This window comes from Achroia grisella, unplaced genomic scaffold, assembly GCF_030625045.1.
Source record: "Achroia grisella isolate CSIRO2021 unplaced genomic scaffold, CSIRO_AGI_Agris_v1 utg905, whole genome shotgun sequence".
NCBI lineage: Eukaryota > Metazoa > Arthropoda > Insecta > Lepidoptera > Pyralidae > Achroia > Achroia grisella.
The window spans coordinates 142636-165095 of NW_026713063.1; the positions used below are offsets into that span (position 1 = coordinate 142636).

At 33.0% G+C, this 22460-nt stretch overlaps 1 protein-coding gene across 1 annotated transcript; it reads right to left on the reverse strand.

The window, feature by feature from the left end:
• Positions 1 to 8596: 8596 nt before the first annotated feature.
• Positions 8597 to 20838, reverse strand: LOC131853718 (protein scarlet-like). The gene is made up of 14 exons (XM_059204727.1): positions 20638 to 20838; positions 20045 to 20237; positions 18769 to 18817; positions 17670 to 17719; positions 17181 to 17317; positions 16178 to 16348; positions 15500 to 15738; positions 13943 to 14138; positions 13489 to 13623; positions 12967 to 13194; positions 12221 to 12356; positions 10956 to 11061; positions 10322 to 10422; positions 8597 to 8799 (listed from the first exon to the last, which is right to left on the reverse strand). Exons 1-14 carry the CDS (start codon positions 20728 to 20730, stop codon positions 8624 to 8626), a joined length of 2010 nt encoding a protein of 669 aa, XP_059060710.1. The 5' UTR covers positions 20731 to 20838; the 3' UTR covers positions 8597 to 8623.
• Between the last annotated feature and the right edge of the window lie 1622 nt (positions 20839 to 22460).

Sequence of the window (22460 nt, forward strand, 5' to 3'; positions counted from 1 at the left end):
AATTGAAGCCGTGCGTCATGCACTGTGTGACTCAATAACTCGTGTCTCGGTTGACACGTACAACAGATCTAATAAAAAAAGCCGGAAGTTCGCAGAAAACACTTCTTGAAAGCTCCTTCGTGATTAATCTCCGATCGTGGAGATATAAGGATTACGCTTCTATTGCACAATTAGAAGAATTACGACCTTTTCAGAACAAATGAGGATTAGCAAAAATTCATAATATAAAATTTATTGAATGGTGCACTGTGTGAATGGTTTAACAAATAATCTAACGGGCCACTTGACCGACCACGGTAACCGATAACAGTCGCTTATGAATAAGAATAGTACCACGGACAGGACACGGACTTATAACATAAGTAGTACTAGTAACTTCATTCTTTCCTTCTTTGAGCATTAGAGGGTTATCCCTATCTTGTAATTGCATATACTCCTTCAATTGACTTGTATGTTAATATTTTTATAACAGCATGCAAAGCAGCTATTTGCAGTAAAAGAAGTGTTATCTAATCCTCTAAACAAGAAAAAAGTCTGATTATATATTTATTTGCGAAATACTCAATAAAATTGTTATTTATTATACTCGTATATTGCAACATTTTAATAACCAGATATTATCAATATAATACAGAGATTTAAAAGGCAAACCCATTAAGATCGGATGGGAATCTAGGCTTCTTAACTTGATAGGCAATATCCCGTTTTAAATCCAATAAATCCAAACTACCTGCATTTAGTTAGCGAGGTTAAATACTTCCAGTCCGACTGGTTGAAACGGAAATCTAGGCAGCAATTTAATTAATCGCATACGTACATGTCGCAACGTCGATATGTATGTGTGATGTACGTCTCTGTGATGAACTAGCTCTTTAATTGGTTTAAAAGTCTGCAAAAACATGGGACCTTTCCTGACTAGTTTTAGTTAAAGTCAATTCTAAACATGCATGTCTTTCATTCTACTCGTCATGGCGGGTAAAACCACTGCCGATTCGCGTCATGGAATATGGTGATACAGACATCTTACTCTCTACGTATAAATTATTGCCTGCGTATAGACAGGTATAATTGTCCTATGGACCTAACAACCTACTAGATCCATAAAACGATCTTGACGATGATGAAATTTCTACCGGTCAGCGTCTCTCTAGACTTGGTAAGTACAGATAGTGTTTCCGTGGGAAAATTATCCTAGAATTTTTAGAGGGACGAGGGGGTAATATATAAAATACGTACTGTCTAAAAGATACCTCATTCTCCCTAAGACCATTTTTCAAGTACCGATGTTGCATTCTTCAAACGGTCTCAATTAATCAAAAATGCAAATTCTACTTCAACCACACAGTGAAGTAAAGAGCGAGAAAGTGTATTTATGCATTCGAAAGGCAAGCAGAGTCATCATTCAGTGAGGTAGTTATCGGGAATCGGGTAGAAGCTAACAAGACAGATGTCGAAATTTATTTCATGATGGAACAAAAGGTCACAGGGCGTGCGAGGTTTTTGAACATTAATTTTAATGATACTACCTAGTTGATTTAGGAACCCAGGCCAATTTGAGATAAAGCAAGCGTTTAATTGTACTTTATCCACAAATAATGGCAGCTGTAATTTGTAATGTTATAAAACAGTCAAAGGCGATTTATTTTATAGTAGCAGCAGTATATCAAAGTGGATCACGATGAAATGTTATGAGGTCCAATACTCGCTACTTCACTAATATATGGTAGATAGAAACCTAATTTTGATTCTTTAATATTTTCAAATCACAGTATTAAACTAGCTGTCTCTTGTTACATTACCCGCATGAAGCACAACCCATGTTAATCGATGAGAATGCTTTCTATTATACGAAAGAACAGTTCAAATTCTACACATATTTTTTTAATTCATTCATAACAAACAAATAATGAAGTTCTTCGTCTTTAGAATAGTATACTTAAAATTGCAATAGCAAGGTACATGTACTTTCAAAACATTGAATACACGTGACCCCTGATTGACATACAATTCTCATTATTCCTAAAGGTTTAACTACTTACCTAGTACCTACTGGTTAGTAGTAGGTATCAAGCAGTTCACCTCGATGGCTCGCGACACGCAAGCTTATCTTAAAACTAGCTAGCGAACGACCTTTGCGGGACTGCCTATGGTGCATGACTCAGGCAATTAGTAGAAGTCGATCGCATTTGAAGGGAAAAATCTTAGGTAAGTATGTACCTAAGTAAAGTATTTTTATCTTGAACCTATATCGTACACATATTCACATAAGTATATGTACGATATAGCTACGAACTGAGTATCATGGAAAATTATGGAATAAACAATCACAAAGGTGACATAAACTTTTATACAAATTTACGTAATTTTCGTCGTACACTTTCTTTGTCCGTTCCTCTTTCTAGTATTTTAAAACATTCAAAGGCATCAAAACGATTATCAATTTACACGACAATTTATATGAACCATCGTCTTGTTTGATCATAGAACTGATGACTCCAAAAACTAATTATAGTTTTTGGAGTCATCAGTCATCTGAGTATTAACTCAGTACTGTAGTAGAACAGTCAATTGAATTCGACTGTATTTTTGGATAGTGTAACAACTGACGGTCTCAGGGTCTAGCGGTTTAGCACAATGCTTATTGCCGATTGTTGCGAGTTCGATTCTTCTGTTTGTATTGCTCTGGATGTTTTCTATGTATATTATGCATGTATTTACAAAAAGAAATGTAAGTATATCTTGGCTCTCAGTGAAAGCTATAAAAAACTTGAAAGAATTTGAAACTTTTTATACATAATACTTACTAGATTAAAAACTTCTAGTAAATTCTCAAAACTACTACCAATAAGTACTTCAAACAAAGTGACATTTAATTATTGTCACTTTATTTGGTTAGTTTAATTATTGGCAGATGCTCAAATTATAATATAGCTATATACTATAAAATAAATATATGTTCTAAATTTCTTAGTTGACATAGATAGATTTTGCTGTACCTTGATAAAGGAACAAACTATATTAGAAGTAACTATACATTTTAGTCATTCATTAAAAACAATCAATTCATTTAAATCATCATTACAAACAATAGAATGGAATGGTATGACGGAAGCAATGTTAGCTATACTAATAAAATTCCGTAAGTAGCATAACTACTGAATATTTTTAGCGTGTCTTTATCCCAATCACTCCATGGTTCTTCCGGGGTGGACAGATAGCATAAAGTGCCAATGCCAGATATAAGCTCAAGGCACTCGGTTGTCTCACCACAGAAGTTGGAGTGAAAATCGATTGACATATTTGCGAAAGTATATGATTTGCATAGGGCATTAACTAAAAAAACATTTTGAGAAATTACCTTTAAATCTGCACTATTAAAGACAACTTCACAAACTTTTTAAGATGTTTTTCTGCTTATTATGGTGCATTGCCTGCGCTAACGGTAAACTGTTGACTCCAACTGTGGACTGTTTACCCCATTGCTAAAAATGTACCTTGTCTGGTTGTCCTCCACGCGGTTCCCCTGGAAACTATCGTGATAATTCCTGGTGAATTTGTCACGATGGATTAACTTACCTGAACTCATCTCCATCTTCCATAACATCTTCCACTGGTGCCTCACCAGCGTAATAATCCGTTAGCGCAGTCGGGTGAACTATACCATTATCGTGCATTAAAAGAAACAGTATACGCTAGGTGGGCAACAGTGATGAATAAGATGAGCATGCATTCAGGTCAGTTAGTTCATCGTGGTGCATTAACCAAGAATTAATCACGATAATTTCCGTAGGGAATCCCGTTGACATGGAACATCGTACGTAAAATAGTAACTAGTTACAACATGAGTAGCAATGAGACTCTTACCCATTACTAAAAATATCTTCCCCTTACTACAGTTTCTTATCAAGCGTGCAATGATACCGATAAAAATATTATTGATTTGATTTGATAATCACATCCATTTTATACTCTAGCTGTAAACCCTAATCAATAAACAGCCTGTGTTTATATAAAAGCTTTTTGGTCTAAACAACGTTACTCCATATATATACCTTCACTGCACATTACGTAATCTAAAGTGGGTTTATCAAACTGATAACGCATGGCAACTATCCCCTTTAGTCATAAATATGTCAAACGTGTAGTAAACCTATTTCAGTTATTGAAACGTTATGTTAATTTTTCATATGCTATTTTCTCAATTTATAAAATTATGTCGCCGTATTCATAATTATATTTCTCACAATGGATTTTGATGCGATTTTTACTATTATAAATTTTGGATAATTTCTACCGGAAGATTTATATGTATAATACAAGCTTATAAGACCACCGTCATATTACTAAAGTTATGCAAATAATAAATTGAAAATTCTAATATTTATACTACACAGATCACAAACAGATGAATAATTTTTTATTTGTTTCTATGATAGAAAAATAGAAGTTTGTAAGTGTTCTTAGAATCCCTTTGTAGCTTGTTTAATTGTCAACATGCCTTTTAAAAATTTTGCTCTATTAGCACCTTCTCGTACTCAGTTTACACTTTGAAATAAACCCGTCTGTTTGAAGGTTAAAGAAAAGTAATTGCAACATAGTACTAATGTATTATAGTACGTATAAGTGTTTTGTATCTATTTACACATTAAATAGTAGTGTTTTCATTTTTTATATGTTCGCCCAATTATAAGATGTCTATTGGTCTTAGTGTGATGTACTATCATGTAGCCAATAATTTTTTTCGATAAAAGGACTATGCAACCCTAAAAGAATCTTTCAATTCGATTCTATAGATCCAGAGACTACAACTTTACAAACTTTACCTTTTTATAATAGTATAGAGGTTTAGATTTTATTGTTTTATTAAATCTGTACCTGTATTATAAAGAGGGAATACAGGGGGCAGATTTAGATATAGAACGGTTTTGAACCTCGGCTCAGGCCATCAGAATTTCTATCTAAGTCTGAATTAGACAAGACAGAACAAGGTCGATCGGAGGGACTATTACCTTTATAAAAAATATACATAGAAAACACCCAGATCGATACAAACAATCATATTTATGAATGTTTGCAATGTGCGGGAAATCGAACCCGCAGAACTAAACGATTAGACCACCGTGGCCGTCTAACTATATCTACTATTTAGACTCATACTACTTATTATATATCTGGTTACTTCGTTAACTAGCAGTTTCGCGCTCGTTTCGTCGTATTCGCAATCTTGGATCAACAATATAAACTAGTAGTTGATTTAAAGATTGCAATTAATTTACAATTCATTGCAACCTTTCGCAACAGATGTTGCTCGAAGCGATATCACTAGTATTACATTACAATCCTACTTTACTTTAGTTTGAGATATTAGAAAATTTAAAATTTACCAGATTTAAAAAACATCTGTTACTTATGACTACACTAGCTGTGGCCGCAGTTTCACACGCATTAAATTTATAGCCTATGTTATGCTGATGTATAAGCTATATATACAGTAAAGTTTTATCAAAATTCGTTTTGTAGTTTTTGTGTGAAAGAATACCAAACGCCTATCCCCAATACTCACAAACTTTCACGTTTATAATATTATTAATAATAAGATATTATGGGAATAACAGGCATTTGCTTTTTAATTAATACATACAGTGAACTCTATAATAATTGCACACGGAGTTGGTACGTCTTACAAGTCGCGCGTTCCATTTTGTTTACATGTTACTTTGTAATAAATAAACTCAACAACGTTTGGCCAATTTTTCGACTTCTTTCACTTATAGAAAGCTAAATAACAGCTAATAACACGGCTGTATTCTACGAGACCAGTGCCGGGGGTTATAACTAGTCATTAGTACTCTAAGCTACAATTTAAATAGTTGTCTCCTGATCATAGTATAAAACCTACATTATGTACCTACTTATTTTTATAGTATTTATTAACTTTGTGCCAAGAAACTGATTCTTTAACAAAAGCAAGGTGCTTAGAAAACCTACGTTTTTTTAAGAGCCTTCACATCTTAGTGAATAAGTGTTATTATAATAATAACAACTCAAATTATAATCATTAGTCATATTTTGAACAGTTCTTGTTTTTAATTATTTCACTAAATGCGCATATATTTTTATCAATATAAGTAGAAGTATTCAATATATTTTTTGTAATTACTTTACCTGACCCCTATGATCCACAATAAAGATTATATGTATTTGTATTTAGTATTTAATTCAACTTTGTTCTCATAAATCTGACAATGACCAGATTGAATGTGTTTATAGAAAAAAGACTGGTACAAAATCAAAGACGCGTCCTTGTACAAGTTTGGTCCCTTTGTAATACTTGTGGTGCATTCCCTCGACCTTAGCGCGCCACGCGTAGGGCTGTCATCCGTCCGGGGTCCCCAGGATTTATACAAGTTTGGAGGGTTCTAACCGGAAGGGGTTAAAACCAGGTAAAACCCGTTAAAGACAGTTTTTGCATCACGAGAACAGCTGATTCGTTGAATGTTATTATTTATATTTTTAATTCTCGATCTCGAATCGACAATATTATAAGTGTACGTTTGTTATCCGATATCTTCGAGAAACCTCAATTGATTACTATGATTCATTTTGCAATCAGTAACATTTATTTCCCTGTTGGTTGCAAACTTATAATTTTTTTAACACTGAAAGAAAGAGAAATAGGGATCGTATGTTGACGAAATAGGAAAAGCCAGATACCAGTAGATGTAATTTCGTAATAATCATATTATGTATATGATTATTACAAAATATTACTAATTATATGACGCAAGGTCAGTTTTAGTTGTATTGTTCCCCACTTTACTCTATCTGAATATCATCCAAAGAGACCTCGCGCTCTACCATCACCTCTATAACATTACTATTATAAATATAACCATGAAAGAAATACAAAAACACAGGATTCTAAAGAGCAGGCTAAAAAAAATAAGATGATAGGTACCCAGTCGACTTTCTCCAAAAACATAAGCACATTGTTGAATATTTCGTTCAGCATCAATAATTTTGGTCATGGTTGTAGCCCTAACCACGCGGGGTTGCGCGAAGCCTGCGCGCTGCGAGACTCGACGGCCGGCCAACGGCGGGCCACTGGCTCAAGCTAACCTATAACGTTACTTGCTTCACGTACTTTTCCTTTTATATTTATCCAGATGTTAATAACGAACACTACAGCATATTCAATTATTCAAATTTCTATAAACGTTCTATTTATAAACAATAACACAAACATCCTTTTCACAGATGTCAGTTACATTTTACCGCCATTTCCAGGTATACTGTTATAGTAATTTACCATTGTTTTTAGTTATAAAGTAAGTATCTCATACTAGTACGATTTGAAACATTATTTAAATTTTGATCATAATATAAAGTAATGTTTGTTTCAAATAAGTATAGGTATTTACATAAAAACAGAACAATTTGTTATAATTACGATATGTTTAGATACTTAAAAGTAAATTACAAAGACGCTATATAGAACAGACAATTAAACATTGTATACTATCAGTGCCGATAAAGTAACTGGATGTCTTACTAACCTGATGGCTCGGCGCAGTCGCTCATAATCCAAGCTGCATTTTAACCTCAAAAAGCACCAGAAGCACGGTCACGATATGCGAAGGTCATGGTTATGTTATGTTGCATAGTAATCACCAACACTCCACCGATAGCATGGGAATTTATAAAAACAATACACGAATAACGATTAGTGTCTAATGCTGATAACATAAACACACGAATACACAGTTCATTGCACGTTTATTCAACAAATGATCCGCTATGACGATCGCTTCGTTAGATCCCACATTTGCCATGTTTTCTGGATAAAACTAGCACCATTGACAAGCCGTTATCATAAGTTTTATGCAGTTTACGATTATACATGTCACAGCCGTGCACTGCACTCCGTCTGACACGACGAATATGGCGGATGAATTTGATTTGAACGAACTACGCTTGCGCCGGCTGAATGCCGCGGTTAAACAGGTAAAAAACATGGTTGATACTAGCGCCATCTTACGTATGTTGCTTGAATTACTAAGATTGTGCAAGGAGGGGCGCTGTAATACTAGCAAGTTATTTGTAGCTAATTGTGAAAGGTGGCAGTAAAAACTTTTTATCATTGTTTTCACATTAATTTATATAAAATATTTTTGTTATTAAATACTTAAACATAGATTGTGTCTACACTTGTAATATTTCGGTCAACACTTGAGACCCTTCCATTATTAAACCTAAACATAATTTAAATTAAGTGTAATAAACATAACAGTCCGCTTTACGACTCCGCATTGAGTACTCGCGTCTCTAATAAATATTGTAGCACATTACCAATACCAATAAACTTCATAATTTTTATTAAATAAATAGTGTAGTATAGTAACTGAGTAATTTGCAAAAGACATTTACAAAATCATCATTTAGTAAACATGACTCTTATCTTTGCTATTAACATACAGACAACCACGTAGGCGTTAACTATGTTGTAATTAAATAAAAGTTTACAACTGGAAATACTGCAATAGATATGTTTATTGAATTATTATATTTACAAGCATAATACTTTATAGACACCATATAAACATTAGCATGTGTATAGTATTTATTATTTTTTCCGAGTTCTATGGCGTAGTGCCACCACAGCCAATAGATGGAAGACCAGGTATAGCACGACGAGCGCGATGACATCGTGCCACAGATGTTCCGAGGAGAAATCGTAACGGTCCAGAACATCGTCCCCGGTACTGAGGCAGGGTGCACCGTCCGTATTACCAGCACACGCTGGAAAAATTACATTATTTTTTAAGTAGAATTAAAAACATGTGTTAGATCGATCGTAGGATATATTATATACTACTCTTCCGTCCTTGTCTCATCTTAATTTGGGTCGGCTCACCTAATCATCTACCTCCAGAGGTTTCTCATCTGGATCGTCGTTGGGTTTATACGATAATATTTATTTAATAGTTATCACTAAAATTATTTTTAATTTTTTTTTTATTTTTACACTTTTTTGCACCAGTTACAGAAAATATTAATTACTATAAAAATATGTATAACAATGACGAGTACAAAAGGCGGCCTTATCGCTAAGCAATCTCTTACAGGCAACCTTTAGGTAGACAGTGAAAATATAAGAAAAAGAGTAGGTACATACAATACAATAATGATTATTGAAAATTTCATGTAAAATTAAGTGGCTCCATAAATATCCAATCAATCCGTTACATGGTAACAAAAATCAACTGAAGTGTTATCCGTCAGATAAGAATTGGCCTTCAGCCACCCGATAAGTCCTTCAGCAGGTTTGAATTGTCATCTCCGTTCCCCCATTTTTTGTCCAATGAAATTTTAAAAGAAATCTACTGGCAACAGATGTATCTATAAATAAATAACTTCAGTCGGGAGGAAATTAGTATAAAACCCAGATAGTACATATAAACACAATCTAAATGTATGACTGTAAATTAGTTTAAAAAATTGAATGATGTTAAATAGTGTGTTTGTGCCTACCAATTTGAAAAGGGATTCACTTCTAATCTATTGCTGGATACTACGACTTGAATGCAATGTTATTAATGGAACAAAACTATTCTCAAATTCTGTGAAACTCAACAAGTAATTGAAATAACCAAACGCCCACTTCTTTGAATCGTTACCTGTCAGACCTTTTTTTATTTCTTTGGGAATACCCAAGCGCCATGTGGCTCTTTGTTTAAAACAGATGTTTCGAATCATGAGATAACATTGTAAAGAAGTGTTGAATAATTTTGTTATTCAGATAAACATCGCGAGAGTCAAAAGCGGGAAATAAGATGGCGCTTCCTAACAGTCTAGTAACCTGTCGAATGGCATTTAAGAAAATACATAATTAATTTTTTTATACATGTTTCCACGTTTTTTGATAAGCGTATTACGTAATTACCTTTATATCTTTTGTCTATTTGGAATGGCAGACAAGCTCGTAAGTAGTAACCCGGTAAGTCGTAGCCCATGCTTATGTACATGAACAGCAGGAAAATTATGTATTTATATGACGCCGCACGTTACCATTCCGGAAGACAACGATCTCATACCCCCTTTACTCTGAAATTTTACTTCCTTATCTCATCCTTTAAAAGGGACACATCTTACAAAGAAAGGTGCTTAGTGCCTAAAATAGATGAGATAGAGTTACCAACGCAACCACTTTGTAAAGGAACACCTTGGTAAATAAATCTAATTAAAAAAGTCGAGTGTTAAAGCTTCTAATTTTTAGTAGTTTCCCGTACATGATTTCCAAGTATGATAATGAAATACTCACTAATATTTCTAACACCATCCCATTGTATTATGCTCATAGCTTCGTTGGAGTACATCAACCATGATAAGTGGCGAATCCAGGACACGTATTTAGGTATTGAACTGCAAACCACAAAGGAGTATGAAACTTATAATTACATAACGTAACGGCTACTATCATTATTATGGTAGTTACACCATAGTAGCACCATTGTCGTCGCCGGTATATTTGAATCTACCGCCGCCTCTGGAATTAATTCTTGATTTGTTATCGGTGTTTCCTTCCCCCATAGTACAGTCAGTCAGAAATATTATTAGATATAAAGATATATGTAAATTATACAGCCAACTTTACTATACCCAATTCGTGTAACCTGAAATCCAATGATCTTCCATCAATGAATAATTATTGTTAAGTTTTTGGCTTAGCATAGCGCTTTATTTCCATAATGGTCGTGGGTTGGATTCCTTGCACGATGCAAACAATTGTATTCATGACTAAAATTGCTATTATTGGTCTGGGTGTTTTCATTCTATATAATGTGTTATCAATGTATATATATATATATAATAATATGTGTGCTTCTATAACACAAGCATTGCTTAGTTTGGGGGTAGATGGACGCTGTGTGAATTCTCCTGGAGAAAAAAATTACCTCAGTCTAACAAAGAGTCCAGATGTCATCATGAGAGCATAGTCGAAGGGAACAAGATATGCGATTGCTACTGGCATCGAACCAAAGGCGCACGAGAAAAATGAACCTGAAACAAAAAAAACAATAAATTGTGACATCCATAAATCTACGACATATTAATAGGTACTTATGTAAAAAGAGTTTTCAAAATTAGTTGTATAATTTTCGAGATTACCTACTTGGTTGTACATACCTACATTACAAACAAAAAACGAAATCAAGTCTTTCATTTCATAATATTAATGTAGATATTCGTTTTAGAATAAATATATAAATTAGGTTAAAAGTAAATCAATCTATTCTAATATCATTATTGAATTCAAATTCAAATTCAAATTCAAAAATCTTTTATTCATGTAGGACATTTTAGCCGCTTATGAACGTCAAGTTTTTACATTATAATTTTTTTTCCCTACCGTCCAGTTCGGTATATAGATCCAATTGAGAAGAACTGGCAAGAAACTCAATTGAATTACTTTTTTAAATCCAGTTTATTTACAATGTATTTTTTTATCGGGATTTTCATTTAATGTCTATGTCTAACATTAAATGAAAATCCCGAAAATGAAAACTATTGCCATGCACGCTCGTCATTCAATTATACATGTATGTACATAAGCATATACAATAAGAATATTGTTATTGATCTTAAATGTACTTCCACCATAGTCTTTATGTATGATAATGCAATGGTGCACCTGCCTACGCTAACGGTTTACGCTGGCGGGGCACCAGTGGCGGGTAATAGGATGAGCATGAGGTCAGATCAGTTAACTCATCGTGACAAAGTCACTAGGAATTTATCACGATGGTTTCTAGGTGATACTGCGTAGAAGTCAAACTAAAATGGCACATTACTAGCATGCTGGCAATGGAATCGTTAGTCCACATTACTAACAATCCCTTTCATCTACTTGCACCATACTTACACTTGCACAGATAGGTGCACTGTGCACCATAGCAAAATAACATGAGCAATGAGCATTATATATAATGCTCATTGCTCTATTTACTATATACTCTCTATTTACTATATATAGTATATTAATTTACATAAACCCAACAAAGTTATTAGTAACAAATCGAGGATGAAGTATAAAAATCTTATAATATACATATACTATGAGAAATTAAGCACAACAGAAGAAAATTAAATATAATAAAAAAAAGCTATCAGTAATCGGTCGAATACAGGGAGAGTTACTAGTTATAAAAAATAATCTTACCACAAGCAATAGCAACGTTGAGCACTAATATGGCCAGGAAGACGGTGAAGCTGAATGCATACAAGGTATTCCGTAAGCCAGCTATAAAGTAGACCACCAACGTGAACAAAGTCGGCTCTACCACTAGTCCAGGAAACTGGAATAAAACAAATATATTAATTAGACGAACTTGGTGGTACAGCGGTATTTTGATATTCGAAATCGTTGTGGGTTCGATTCTGGCATTATGCAAGTATTTATATTTAGAGTATATCTGTGTATTCAGTGCTTTTTTATGTATTGTTACAAGTTTAAAAAATGTTTTAAAGTATATCTATTATTTGTTTAGTATCTATGGCACAAACTCTACATAGTTTTGGGAGAATATAACGCCAGAGCGTTATTCCCAGAGGAACGGTACAGGGTTACTGATTTATTTAAAGTCATGTGTATGAGTAAATTGGTATAATAGAACTTCGCACGAGTGGACATTTCGGCAGCGCATGCGAGAAAGGTATTTGAGAGACATTTCATGGCAATTTTTTTGTACATCTTGGGGTATTAAGATTTAATAGAGATCTCTATTTTTTTCTAATAATAATAAATATATCTTATGTTACTCAAAGGTAGTGTAGCAGCTTTCTAAAGGTGAAAGAATGACTAAATTGGACCAGTATATTTATATGCAAAGATGGACTTATTCTTCAGGAAATATTTATAAAAACACCGTTGCTAATAATTATAGGCTATTGAAATTTGAAACATACCAAAGCAATCATTCTTGCTATATAGTACATAGGCGTAGAGTACAGTCCCGCCTTCAGTTCCCTGTTGAACAATGGAAACTCTTCTGGAAACATGTGCAGTACTGAGTACATTGGACTGAACGTATTCTCGGCTATTATGATAAATAGTGCTCCTTGGACATCCTGGATACCGGATTGAGTAAGGTGAGCTGTGCCGATGAAGCATAATCCAGCTGTTAAGGCTATAGCCTGAAAATATAACGAGGAGTTTACACACTAAACATTGCGGAATATTATCAGTTTTTCCAAAATATCAATTCCGGTAATATTTTCTAGTATATTCTCTATATATTCTAGTATCTTATTTAGAAAATAACATAGGATCAGGTAAGAATTTGGATTTGTAAAGAACTGTCAAAAGTTCAACTGTGAATTTTTAAAAATAATGTATATAACTTACATATAATAAAATTCATTTTCTTATTAATTTAAATGTACGAATTCACATGTTATATAATGTTTTTTTAAATAAACATATCTTACCAATTTTTGCAATATACGTATCGACTGGACGCGTGGATCTCTGATGATAATCAGCGAGTATCGGTACACTAACCACATGATTTTGATGAAAAAGAAAGGTGGCTTGAATGTATCCCATGAACTTGAAATCGGGTCCTGGAATTTATATAATTTACATTATAAAGGTACAAATTCGATACATGACGATACAAACGCAATAATATTGGTTATTTGAAAAATTTATCTGTTTGTGATGTTTTTCAGAATTATATGAAGAATTCGTTTTAGACGATTACAAGTTAAGACTTATTACTGAAATCAAAACTACATATATATTATATATCGGAAATAAATCCTAAAGTATTTTAACTATTCATGCATTTATTAGTTGAACAAAAACAATCATATTCATAATAAGAAAATATGTTTGTACTACAAATCTAATCTTTTTTATACCACTAAGAGTACAAGTTACCTCATTATCTTGGTCCATAAGATGAAATTCAAGATGTATTTCCATATCCAATTCTTTAGCTGCATCGCTAACTGCAAATTGATCGCAAATACTCTTGATGGCTTGACGAGATGCCGCCTCAGAACCGGGAGTCAAGGCTAGCACCTTTATGAAGTAGTCAGTAGGATTGTACGTTATCGGGCAGTGGTAACCAAGACTGTGAATAAATATAATTAATCACTAATTATTGAGCCCAAAAGATCTTAAGGGTTAAGGTACGACTGAACAAACATGACCCAAATGCAAGGGAAGTTATAGATGGTACATCTACCTGCGCTAACGGCATACGCTGGTGGGGCACAAGTGGAGAATAATAAGATGAGAATGAGGTCAGGTCAGTTAGTGCGTTATAATGAAATCAGTTGGTTTCCAGAGGGAAGCGCGTGGTGCTGAATACATAGTAAGGGGTTTTAGTCCCTATTACTAAACACTTCCCCCCGCAAGGGAAGTATTGATGGCAATAAAAACTAGTCGACCTAGTGCTGAATCCCTGTATGTTTACCCCATCAAGTCAAATTCTACACAGCGCTTTTTTAAACTATCGTTATTATTTGTTTGTGAATTTCTCTTAATTGACTTCCTGACCTGACTTCATCTTAATTTTTCATTTTTAGTACATTATTATGGACAAGCGCCGTTGTGATGCAGCCTATATTATTTTTATTGTAATTTTAAAGCATCATCATTTTAAAGTATCAAAAAATCCTCATAATTGATAGTATTTTTAGAGCATTACCTAAACCCCTTAAACTTTTCGCAGATTCTGCAGGACTAGTAATTTTACCAGATTCATACTAATTTTATCTTAAGTGAGTCAGTTATTTTTTGCAACAAAATTATAAGTTTATTTTAATTAATAAAATAATATACTTAATATTTAGTTTTATAATAAATTTACGACTACGATTATAAAAGTCAAGTAATATGTCAAAGAAAATACTGATCCTAATATAACTATTTCTTCGTTCTCGTATACTCGTATACTTTATTCTATTGGTATGAGAATATATATTTATATTTATAAGTTCTAATGAAAGAATATTAAAGATAGGTTCGTTAATATTCAGTCGCAATGTACTTATACAATCCTTAGGGCTCAGAGCGTCAGGAAGTTTTATTGGGGTCAATGTTGTTGCTTGTTAGTCCATCTCTCGAGACTCAATTGCATCGGACAGCTATTGTATAATTATTAATGGAATATTTTCATATAAGAATATTCCACATAATCTGTATATATCGTTATTATTTTTCCCTTATTTTTTAATGTTACTGGAATTGCAAACAAATATTGAGTGCTTCGTGGCCTAGGAGTATACTACCCTGAATTACGCGCAAGAGATCGTAAGTTCAAATCTGACCTTTAATTTATATTTTCGACTGAATATCCGGAGAACGAAACACCGATATAAACCAAAATTTTATCAGAGAGACGGTAGGCTCTCCTTTGGCTGAAGTCTTTGTACAAGATCTACCTCTGTAGGTAATACGACATAATTATTAAATATATATAATATATACCTTTCAAAGAAATGTAGAGCTCCAGAAAAGTCACCAGCAAACGCCACTCTTCCCTCAGCTAGCAACACTAATTTGTCAAACAGAGCCATTAGTTCCGATGATGGCTGGTGTATGGTGCAAATGATTGTTTTGCCCTGCGCGGCACTGGCTCTAAGTAGGGACATTAGTTTTTGAGCTGATGACGAATCCAATCCCGTGGTAGGCTCATCACAAAAGAGTAGTCCAGGATCAGTCAAAAGCTGCAATAAAGATGCACAAGTGGAATCAACTCTCTTAGCTAAAATACCTACTTATTAACAGAAGTACTTTCGCACTAAATGCGAAACTATGTCTGTTTATTTACCTTTACACGACTAAATATATGGTATTAATATTAGTATGGATTAATAAATTAAAACAATACGAAAGTAATAACAAAAATTAAGAAGTACCTATATAAACTTCTTACATCCAAGATATATACTTCTAATTTAATTATAACACTAATACAGGAATAAAGCTATTTATCAATATTTAAACAGAGCTACCAATCATGGGTACGATTACTTCGTGATATAAATTTAAAATTAATAACATCCACAATAATATCCACAAGTCCAAGTGATTTAGGATTGATTTACTCGTATATAACTAAGATTTTGGTACTGAAATACTAAGAACTATGAAGTAAGTACGTACCTCGGTAGCGAATGCTAATCGCTTCCTCTCACCACCTGATAGAGTTTTGCGTCCATCCAGTCCTCCTATTCTTGTAAATCTAGTACCGTAAAGGGATAATTGTCTCAGAAGCTGGTTGACTCTTCTTTTTCTCATTACCGAAGAAATGCGGCGATCCATACGCAACCGGGCCTAATTGGGAACAATAAATTTCATCATAATAATTTATATACTTTATAAGTTAGTAGTCAAAAAATCTATTTCGACAGATTGCAAAAAATAAAACTAACTGCGAAGAGATGAATGTGCTAGTCACCCCTTCGCCGTCAGTTTTATTTCTCATAAACATAGCAATGTTCATTGGAATAGTTGCAGCGATTAGCCACGAACTCGTCTGCTCTTTTTTAGACAATAATGGAGTGAGGACGATACGTTATATTTGTCCTTGTGATAAAGCATATGTTTACGTTAAATTTGCTGCGTTCGGCCTTTTATTCGAGAAAAGGTAACAAGAAATATATAGATAGAAACATGCTTGCGTTTCAAATATTAGTATGGATTAATTACTTAAATTAAAAAAATGTTACCACTTCTTTCACTAGGATGTCATAAGGGAAGAGACAATTAGCGATATGAAGCTCAAATGTATAGGTGTAAGACGAAATAAAATCATATAATTAGGAATTTGAGTATATAGAGTTGCAATAAAGAGAGAACCGCGACTAACAGTGAGAAATTAGATTATAATTTAAAATGGCTTCATGAAATAATGGATTTTAAACTAGTCTGTTTAAAATCAATTTTTCGTAGAAAGCGTCTATTAATTATATCGATACTGATGCAATGCGGTCAATTTAATCATATTTACCACTGTGGCAATAGACAAGTCCGACATTTGAAAGTATCCTATTTGCATGATTATCATTATTCGGTACGAAGGACAATATATGGTGCTGAAATAAACCGAATTTCCTTCTCCGTTCGCATAAACATTATCAAATTCTAAGTGTAAAATAATATTTACCATTATTGTTAGATGTTCGATGACTGTCAAGTTATCGACGAATAAATCATCTTGGTGTAGATATCCGCTCTCCTGGTGCATGAACTCGCCCACTGGCATACCGTTCATTGCAATATCGCCTTCTACCACAATGTCCACTGTCGGCATAATTACCAATATTAATTATATAGTACATTACTATATAAAAATGACAACAAAATTTTGGTTTATTAAAAAAAATAGTAACCATATACTTTGAGCTTCCTTGAGATACGAAAAGTATTATGATACTTTTCGTATACTGTGAGTATAATTAATCTTTAGACTATATGTAGTCTAAAGATTTATTATACTCACAGTGTGATCTTGAAGAAGATCACTGTATGACGAAATAATAGATTATAAGTTTCTTCACTATAACGCGGAGTTATTTTCTTTAGTTGTATGATTGTAGCGTTGATAAAATCTTAACTAATTTAACTAAACTTAGCTGATATATACATATATTACCTGGACTTCTATGTGCTAATGTAGACATTAGAGTTGTTTTACCAGCACCACTAAAAAATATTACAAAATATTAAAAATAAATTTTAGAAATATGTAATATCTATCTATCTTCACGCTTGACCCCTAACAGAGAAGGCAGATTCCGAATATTTTTGTTAGAAGTTGCCAAAATATTTTTAGATATATCGTGAGTAGAGTTTCTATGTACACTTCCATCAAATGTATATAACTTATGTAAAGTGACATTATATTAGGTATTGGCGTGGGAAATCATGCTTTCTACAATGGTGTATGGTAAACCACGAAACATTATACTACCTAGTCGTAAATGGTAACTGTCGTAACCACTTAGACATAGGCGATAAGCGACATTTTGTGCAGTGCCGGATTAGCTTGAAGTAAAATAGGGTAGCAAAAGCTACGGACCCCGCACAATCAGGGGGCCCACGCACTCACAATTCTCTGAACGTAATACAATCAATAAAGAATAAGGGGGAAGTTTATAAATCTTTAAATACTTTTTTATTTATTTTTTTAAACAAAGAAGAATTTCTTAAGCTATAATTATTTTTTATATACATAGGTATATGATGACGGCGAACAGAGATGAATGGAAAAGAAAAACCTACTATGTGGATGAAATGCATGTCATGTGTCAATGTGTCTTATTCGTCCCAAATGAATGGATAAGTAATAAGAAATAAATGATCGTATTGTATATAGAGTAAAAGATTTATCTTTGTGCTTTTATTTTTATAAAACCATGAAAACTTCGCTTATTAGCTTAATCCGGCACTGGCAAGTTATTTATGTAAAACAACATTCTAGATAAGCCTTCAGAACCATAAAGCTCGAAATATGAGATGAGGATATGTACAATATATCATTATAGATATGGTATATTAGCAAATAAAATATTTAGTAGGTAATTTACTTTTTTACTATTGTATTGTATAAATTGTCTATTTTTTTCTCCATGAAATACGACTGGTACTTATGGATATTTTTTATAGAGATTTTTAATTAATTCATATGCAACATAAAAGAAATTGCACAAAGTAGGTATTAAACAAAGAAATAAGTGGAATAAAACACTTACCTTGGTCCCATTAAAGCTACTAAGGTGCCAGGCTTGGCGATACCGCTCACTAATAAGAAAACAATGCATATTATACTAGTTGATCCGGCAAACGTTGTTTTGGCATATAAATTAAAAACGCTATTAAAAATAGGCATTGGTGATAGAAGGGTGAAAATTAGTATCAAGGATTGTATGTATTTTTTAACGCCACATTAAAACAATAAGAAAAAAATGTTACGAGTGTACCTTTATCACATAAGGGTATGAAAAATAAACAGTAGCTGATTCTCAGACCTAGTGAATATGCATATAAAATTTCATAAAACTCGGTCAACCCTTTCGGTGGAGTAGGGTAACTAATATTGTGACAAGAGAATTTTATATATAAGATAATTTACTTAGAATGACTGACTATGGCTGCTTCAAAAATGTTTTAGCTTACCTCACACCTTAGTATAGGCACGTCACTTTTTCCTATTTTTTTACTTTTCAACATTAACATTGTTTATTTATTCAAGCATAAATAATTTTCATTCAATTAGGAAAAGCATAAATCAAATCATCAAACAAATAAAACACAAAGAATTTTCAAAATCGGGTTATTAAATTCATAATGGAACATCCGAACATCCGAACTCACAATCTTTACCTTTTTAAATATATAATATTAGTATAGACAGTTTACCAGTGAATTGAGATTATAAGTGAATATAGTTGCCCAAAATAATACGTTTTTTAATAAGTATTTACTACATATACATTACATATATAATGACGGCATCGGTGGTCTAGCGGTTTAGCACATTGCCTTACTTCCGATGGTCGCGGGTTCGATTTTTCGCACGGCACAAACATTTGTATTCATGAGTATGATTGTTTGTTTTATATATTTGTGAAAAAAAATCAATGTATTTGTATCAGTTATGTAGTACCCATAACACAAGTTTTAACTAGATTAACGTAATATATACTTTTTTTAAGTGATGTTGAATTATAGAACATCATGGTTGCGCATGGAATTCAGTTCCGAAATTTCCCTGTAATTTGTATAGATGGTACTATAACAATAAAATGCACCGTATTTATATTAATTTATCGACATATTCGAAATTCAAAACTTGACATAATATCTATCGCTAGCCAATATAATATATACTTTGATGTTGGCAAATGCACCATAGTGCTAACCCATGAGAAAAAAAAAAATATAATATATAAATAGGTACATTGATGCGAATTCTTAATTTAAATATCTGCCATCAACAGAGAAGAAACTATACTAGAGATAGCTTACCATTATTCACGAGTCTCTTCAGTCGTCCATCTTTTTGTTTGATATGTACACTGAGATCCCTCCATACGAGGGTGCAAGGCCGAGGTGCATGGCTGGTACCAAGTACCTCCTCAACTTCTGGATATAGAGGATCATACTTAGTGGGTCTTGATCTCTTCTCTGTGTATATTATTTCAGATGCTAATGTTAGTTCCTGGGTGAAAATATTTGGAATTAAAAATTTATCTGGAATTAAGTAGGTATTTATTACAGCAAAAGTTAATGGCGGCGTGTACTACCACTTTTGCCCTTAACATTGACGCTGATAGAACCGGATAAACAGACACCGGATTATAACATGTAATATTTTACTATTATTGAAATTATTTTTTCATTGAACCAATTTTTGTTATCGAATTAACACGAAGTCAGTACAAAAAAATAAAATGTACAATGTTCTCTTCTTAAACATTAAATTAAATTATTCGTATAATAATTAATTGTAGCTATTAATTTGTGTGATTTAGGCAAAATAATGAATTATTGAATTAATGAACTACTAAGAAAATATTATTTAATCAAAAATAAAATAAATATTACTTCCTGAAACCTACATAAGACTCTTTCCCAGCTATGGATGAAAGATTAAAAGGATTTTTTCTGATACTTCGCTTTAACACTGCTTTCTCACTAATGTCTTTGTTCATTTTCCCGAGCACTGAAATAAATTACGAAAAGAAATTTAGTTTTCTCTTAAAAATTTCATTTACATTATGCATTTTACTAATCGAACGTTGTCTACGATTACGGCAAAGAGCGCGCGCGACTGTCTACAAATGTGGCTGGATTATTCTGACGTTTCACATGTGTTAGCAAGGGACAGAGTTAGAGGTTAGAACGAGATAATGGTGAATTTATCAATGTATCTTTGAAAGGAAAACTAGTTTCCTTATTAAATGTTTACTATGATACGATGAGTAGATCTTAGAGTTAGGTATAACTCATCTAAATCTATAGAGTTCATGACACATGAATGAAAATCAATTAGAGATACCCGTTCATAATTACCATACGTACGAATTGATAGGTTTCAATCCATTACAATAAGGATACATTCCTAATTCAAAAGTATTTTTCTCTTTCAGGATGGGATAACTTAGGAAACTTAGGAAAAGATTTTATAGTTTGGTTTTGTGAGATAAAAATCTTTTACTTAACAACGAAACTGTAATAAATACTTTTGACGATTGGCTATATTCAACATCATAATAACTGTATTAATATATGTAAATATATTCATCCATTTTACATAAATTAATAATGTATCTGGCCCCGAAAATTATAATAACATAAACAAACCTATTACTCTAGTTAGAGTTCCATGAACCATGTATATTGCATAAATTGATTTATGGCCAGTTTTAGATATTTTTTTTAAAACGACATATTATCGTTATTTAGTTGAAACAGATACCATTAAGGAGGGAATTCTAATAATGGTGAATAACGGCCTCAAAACATTGAGGCATTGTTAACAAGCAGTGTATCCCGTCATTCAACCTCTGGTACCTATGGGAACTGCTATAGTCTATTCACAGTGAATTATCTACGATAAGCTGACTCCATTTGTAGGACCCCGCTAGCTGATATATACCTACCCTTAGCGCAGGCGAGTACAAGGTATCTATGGAGAAATGATTACTTCCGATCTTTCCAAACATTCATTATTTTATCCTATATCGGAAGATGCATGCGTCTGTCTGGCTGGCTGAAAATTCATTTTTCAACTTTACAGACCGTCGCGGGCATCCATGTCCACTCTTTTCATCATGGAAAGGTAAAAAGAGACAAATAGACATATTTACAATATCAGTATTGATTAAAGTAATTAATAAAAATAATTTAATCTACGTACTCCTTTAATTATTTTCTTCCTCTGTAATTCTTAGAATATTTACAATTACGAATCATTTGTTTCAAATTGTGATGGAATGCTGGTGGCTATTTTTGTTACTATGCAATCTAGTTACGCCTACTTAGTGTGTATATTATATCTGTATTTGTACCTATATTTCATTCATACAACATAGCTAATCCTTAGTTACCAGTGACGTTTCAGAGCACAGAGCCCGCCTAATCTCTGACCGTCTGTAAATAGCTTAACCGTCGCCGATTGGTGTAAACATAACCGATGTGACAGCTATATTGTGAGGCTTCGGTTTTCTTGTCTGTTTAGGGTTATCAATAAAATTAAATTTATATACGTCTTTAAATTTATAATAATATTAAATGCTAAACTTGTCCATCTGTTTATTGGCTTTTTGTGACTGTCGACATAAAGATGGATTGCATCCCGAAAATGTACATAGGCTGTCTTTTATCTCAATAAAAGAGCTGATACTCAATACCTGTTGGATATATAATTGGATGTACTATC

Bases quoted from the DNA above. Each gene is read 5' to 3' on its own strand.
- LOC131853718 (XM_059204727.1), bottom strand. From the start codon at position 20,730: ATGAACAAAGACATTAGTGAGAAAGCAGTGTTAAAGCGAAGTATCAGA. The intron at 16,349-17,180 runs GTAAATATTATT...GTTCCCAATTAG, and splicing joins TCGAACATCTAACAATAATG to GCCCGGTTGCGTATGGATCG. The intron at 10,423-10,955 runs GTAATTTTTTTC...TGTGGTTTGCAG, and splicing joins GGACTCTTTGTTAGACTGAG to TTCAATACCTAAATACGTGT.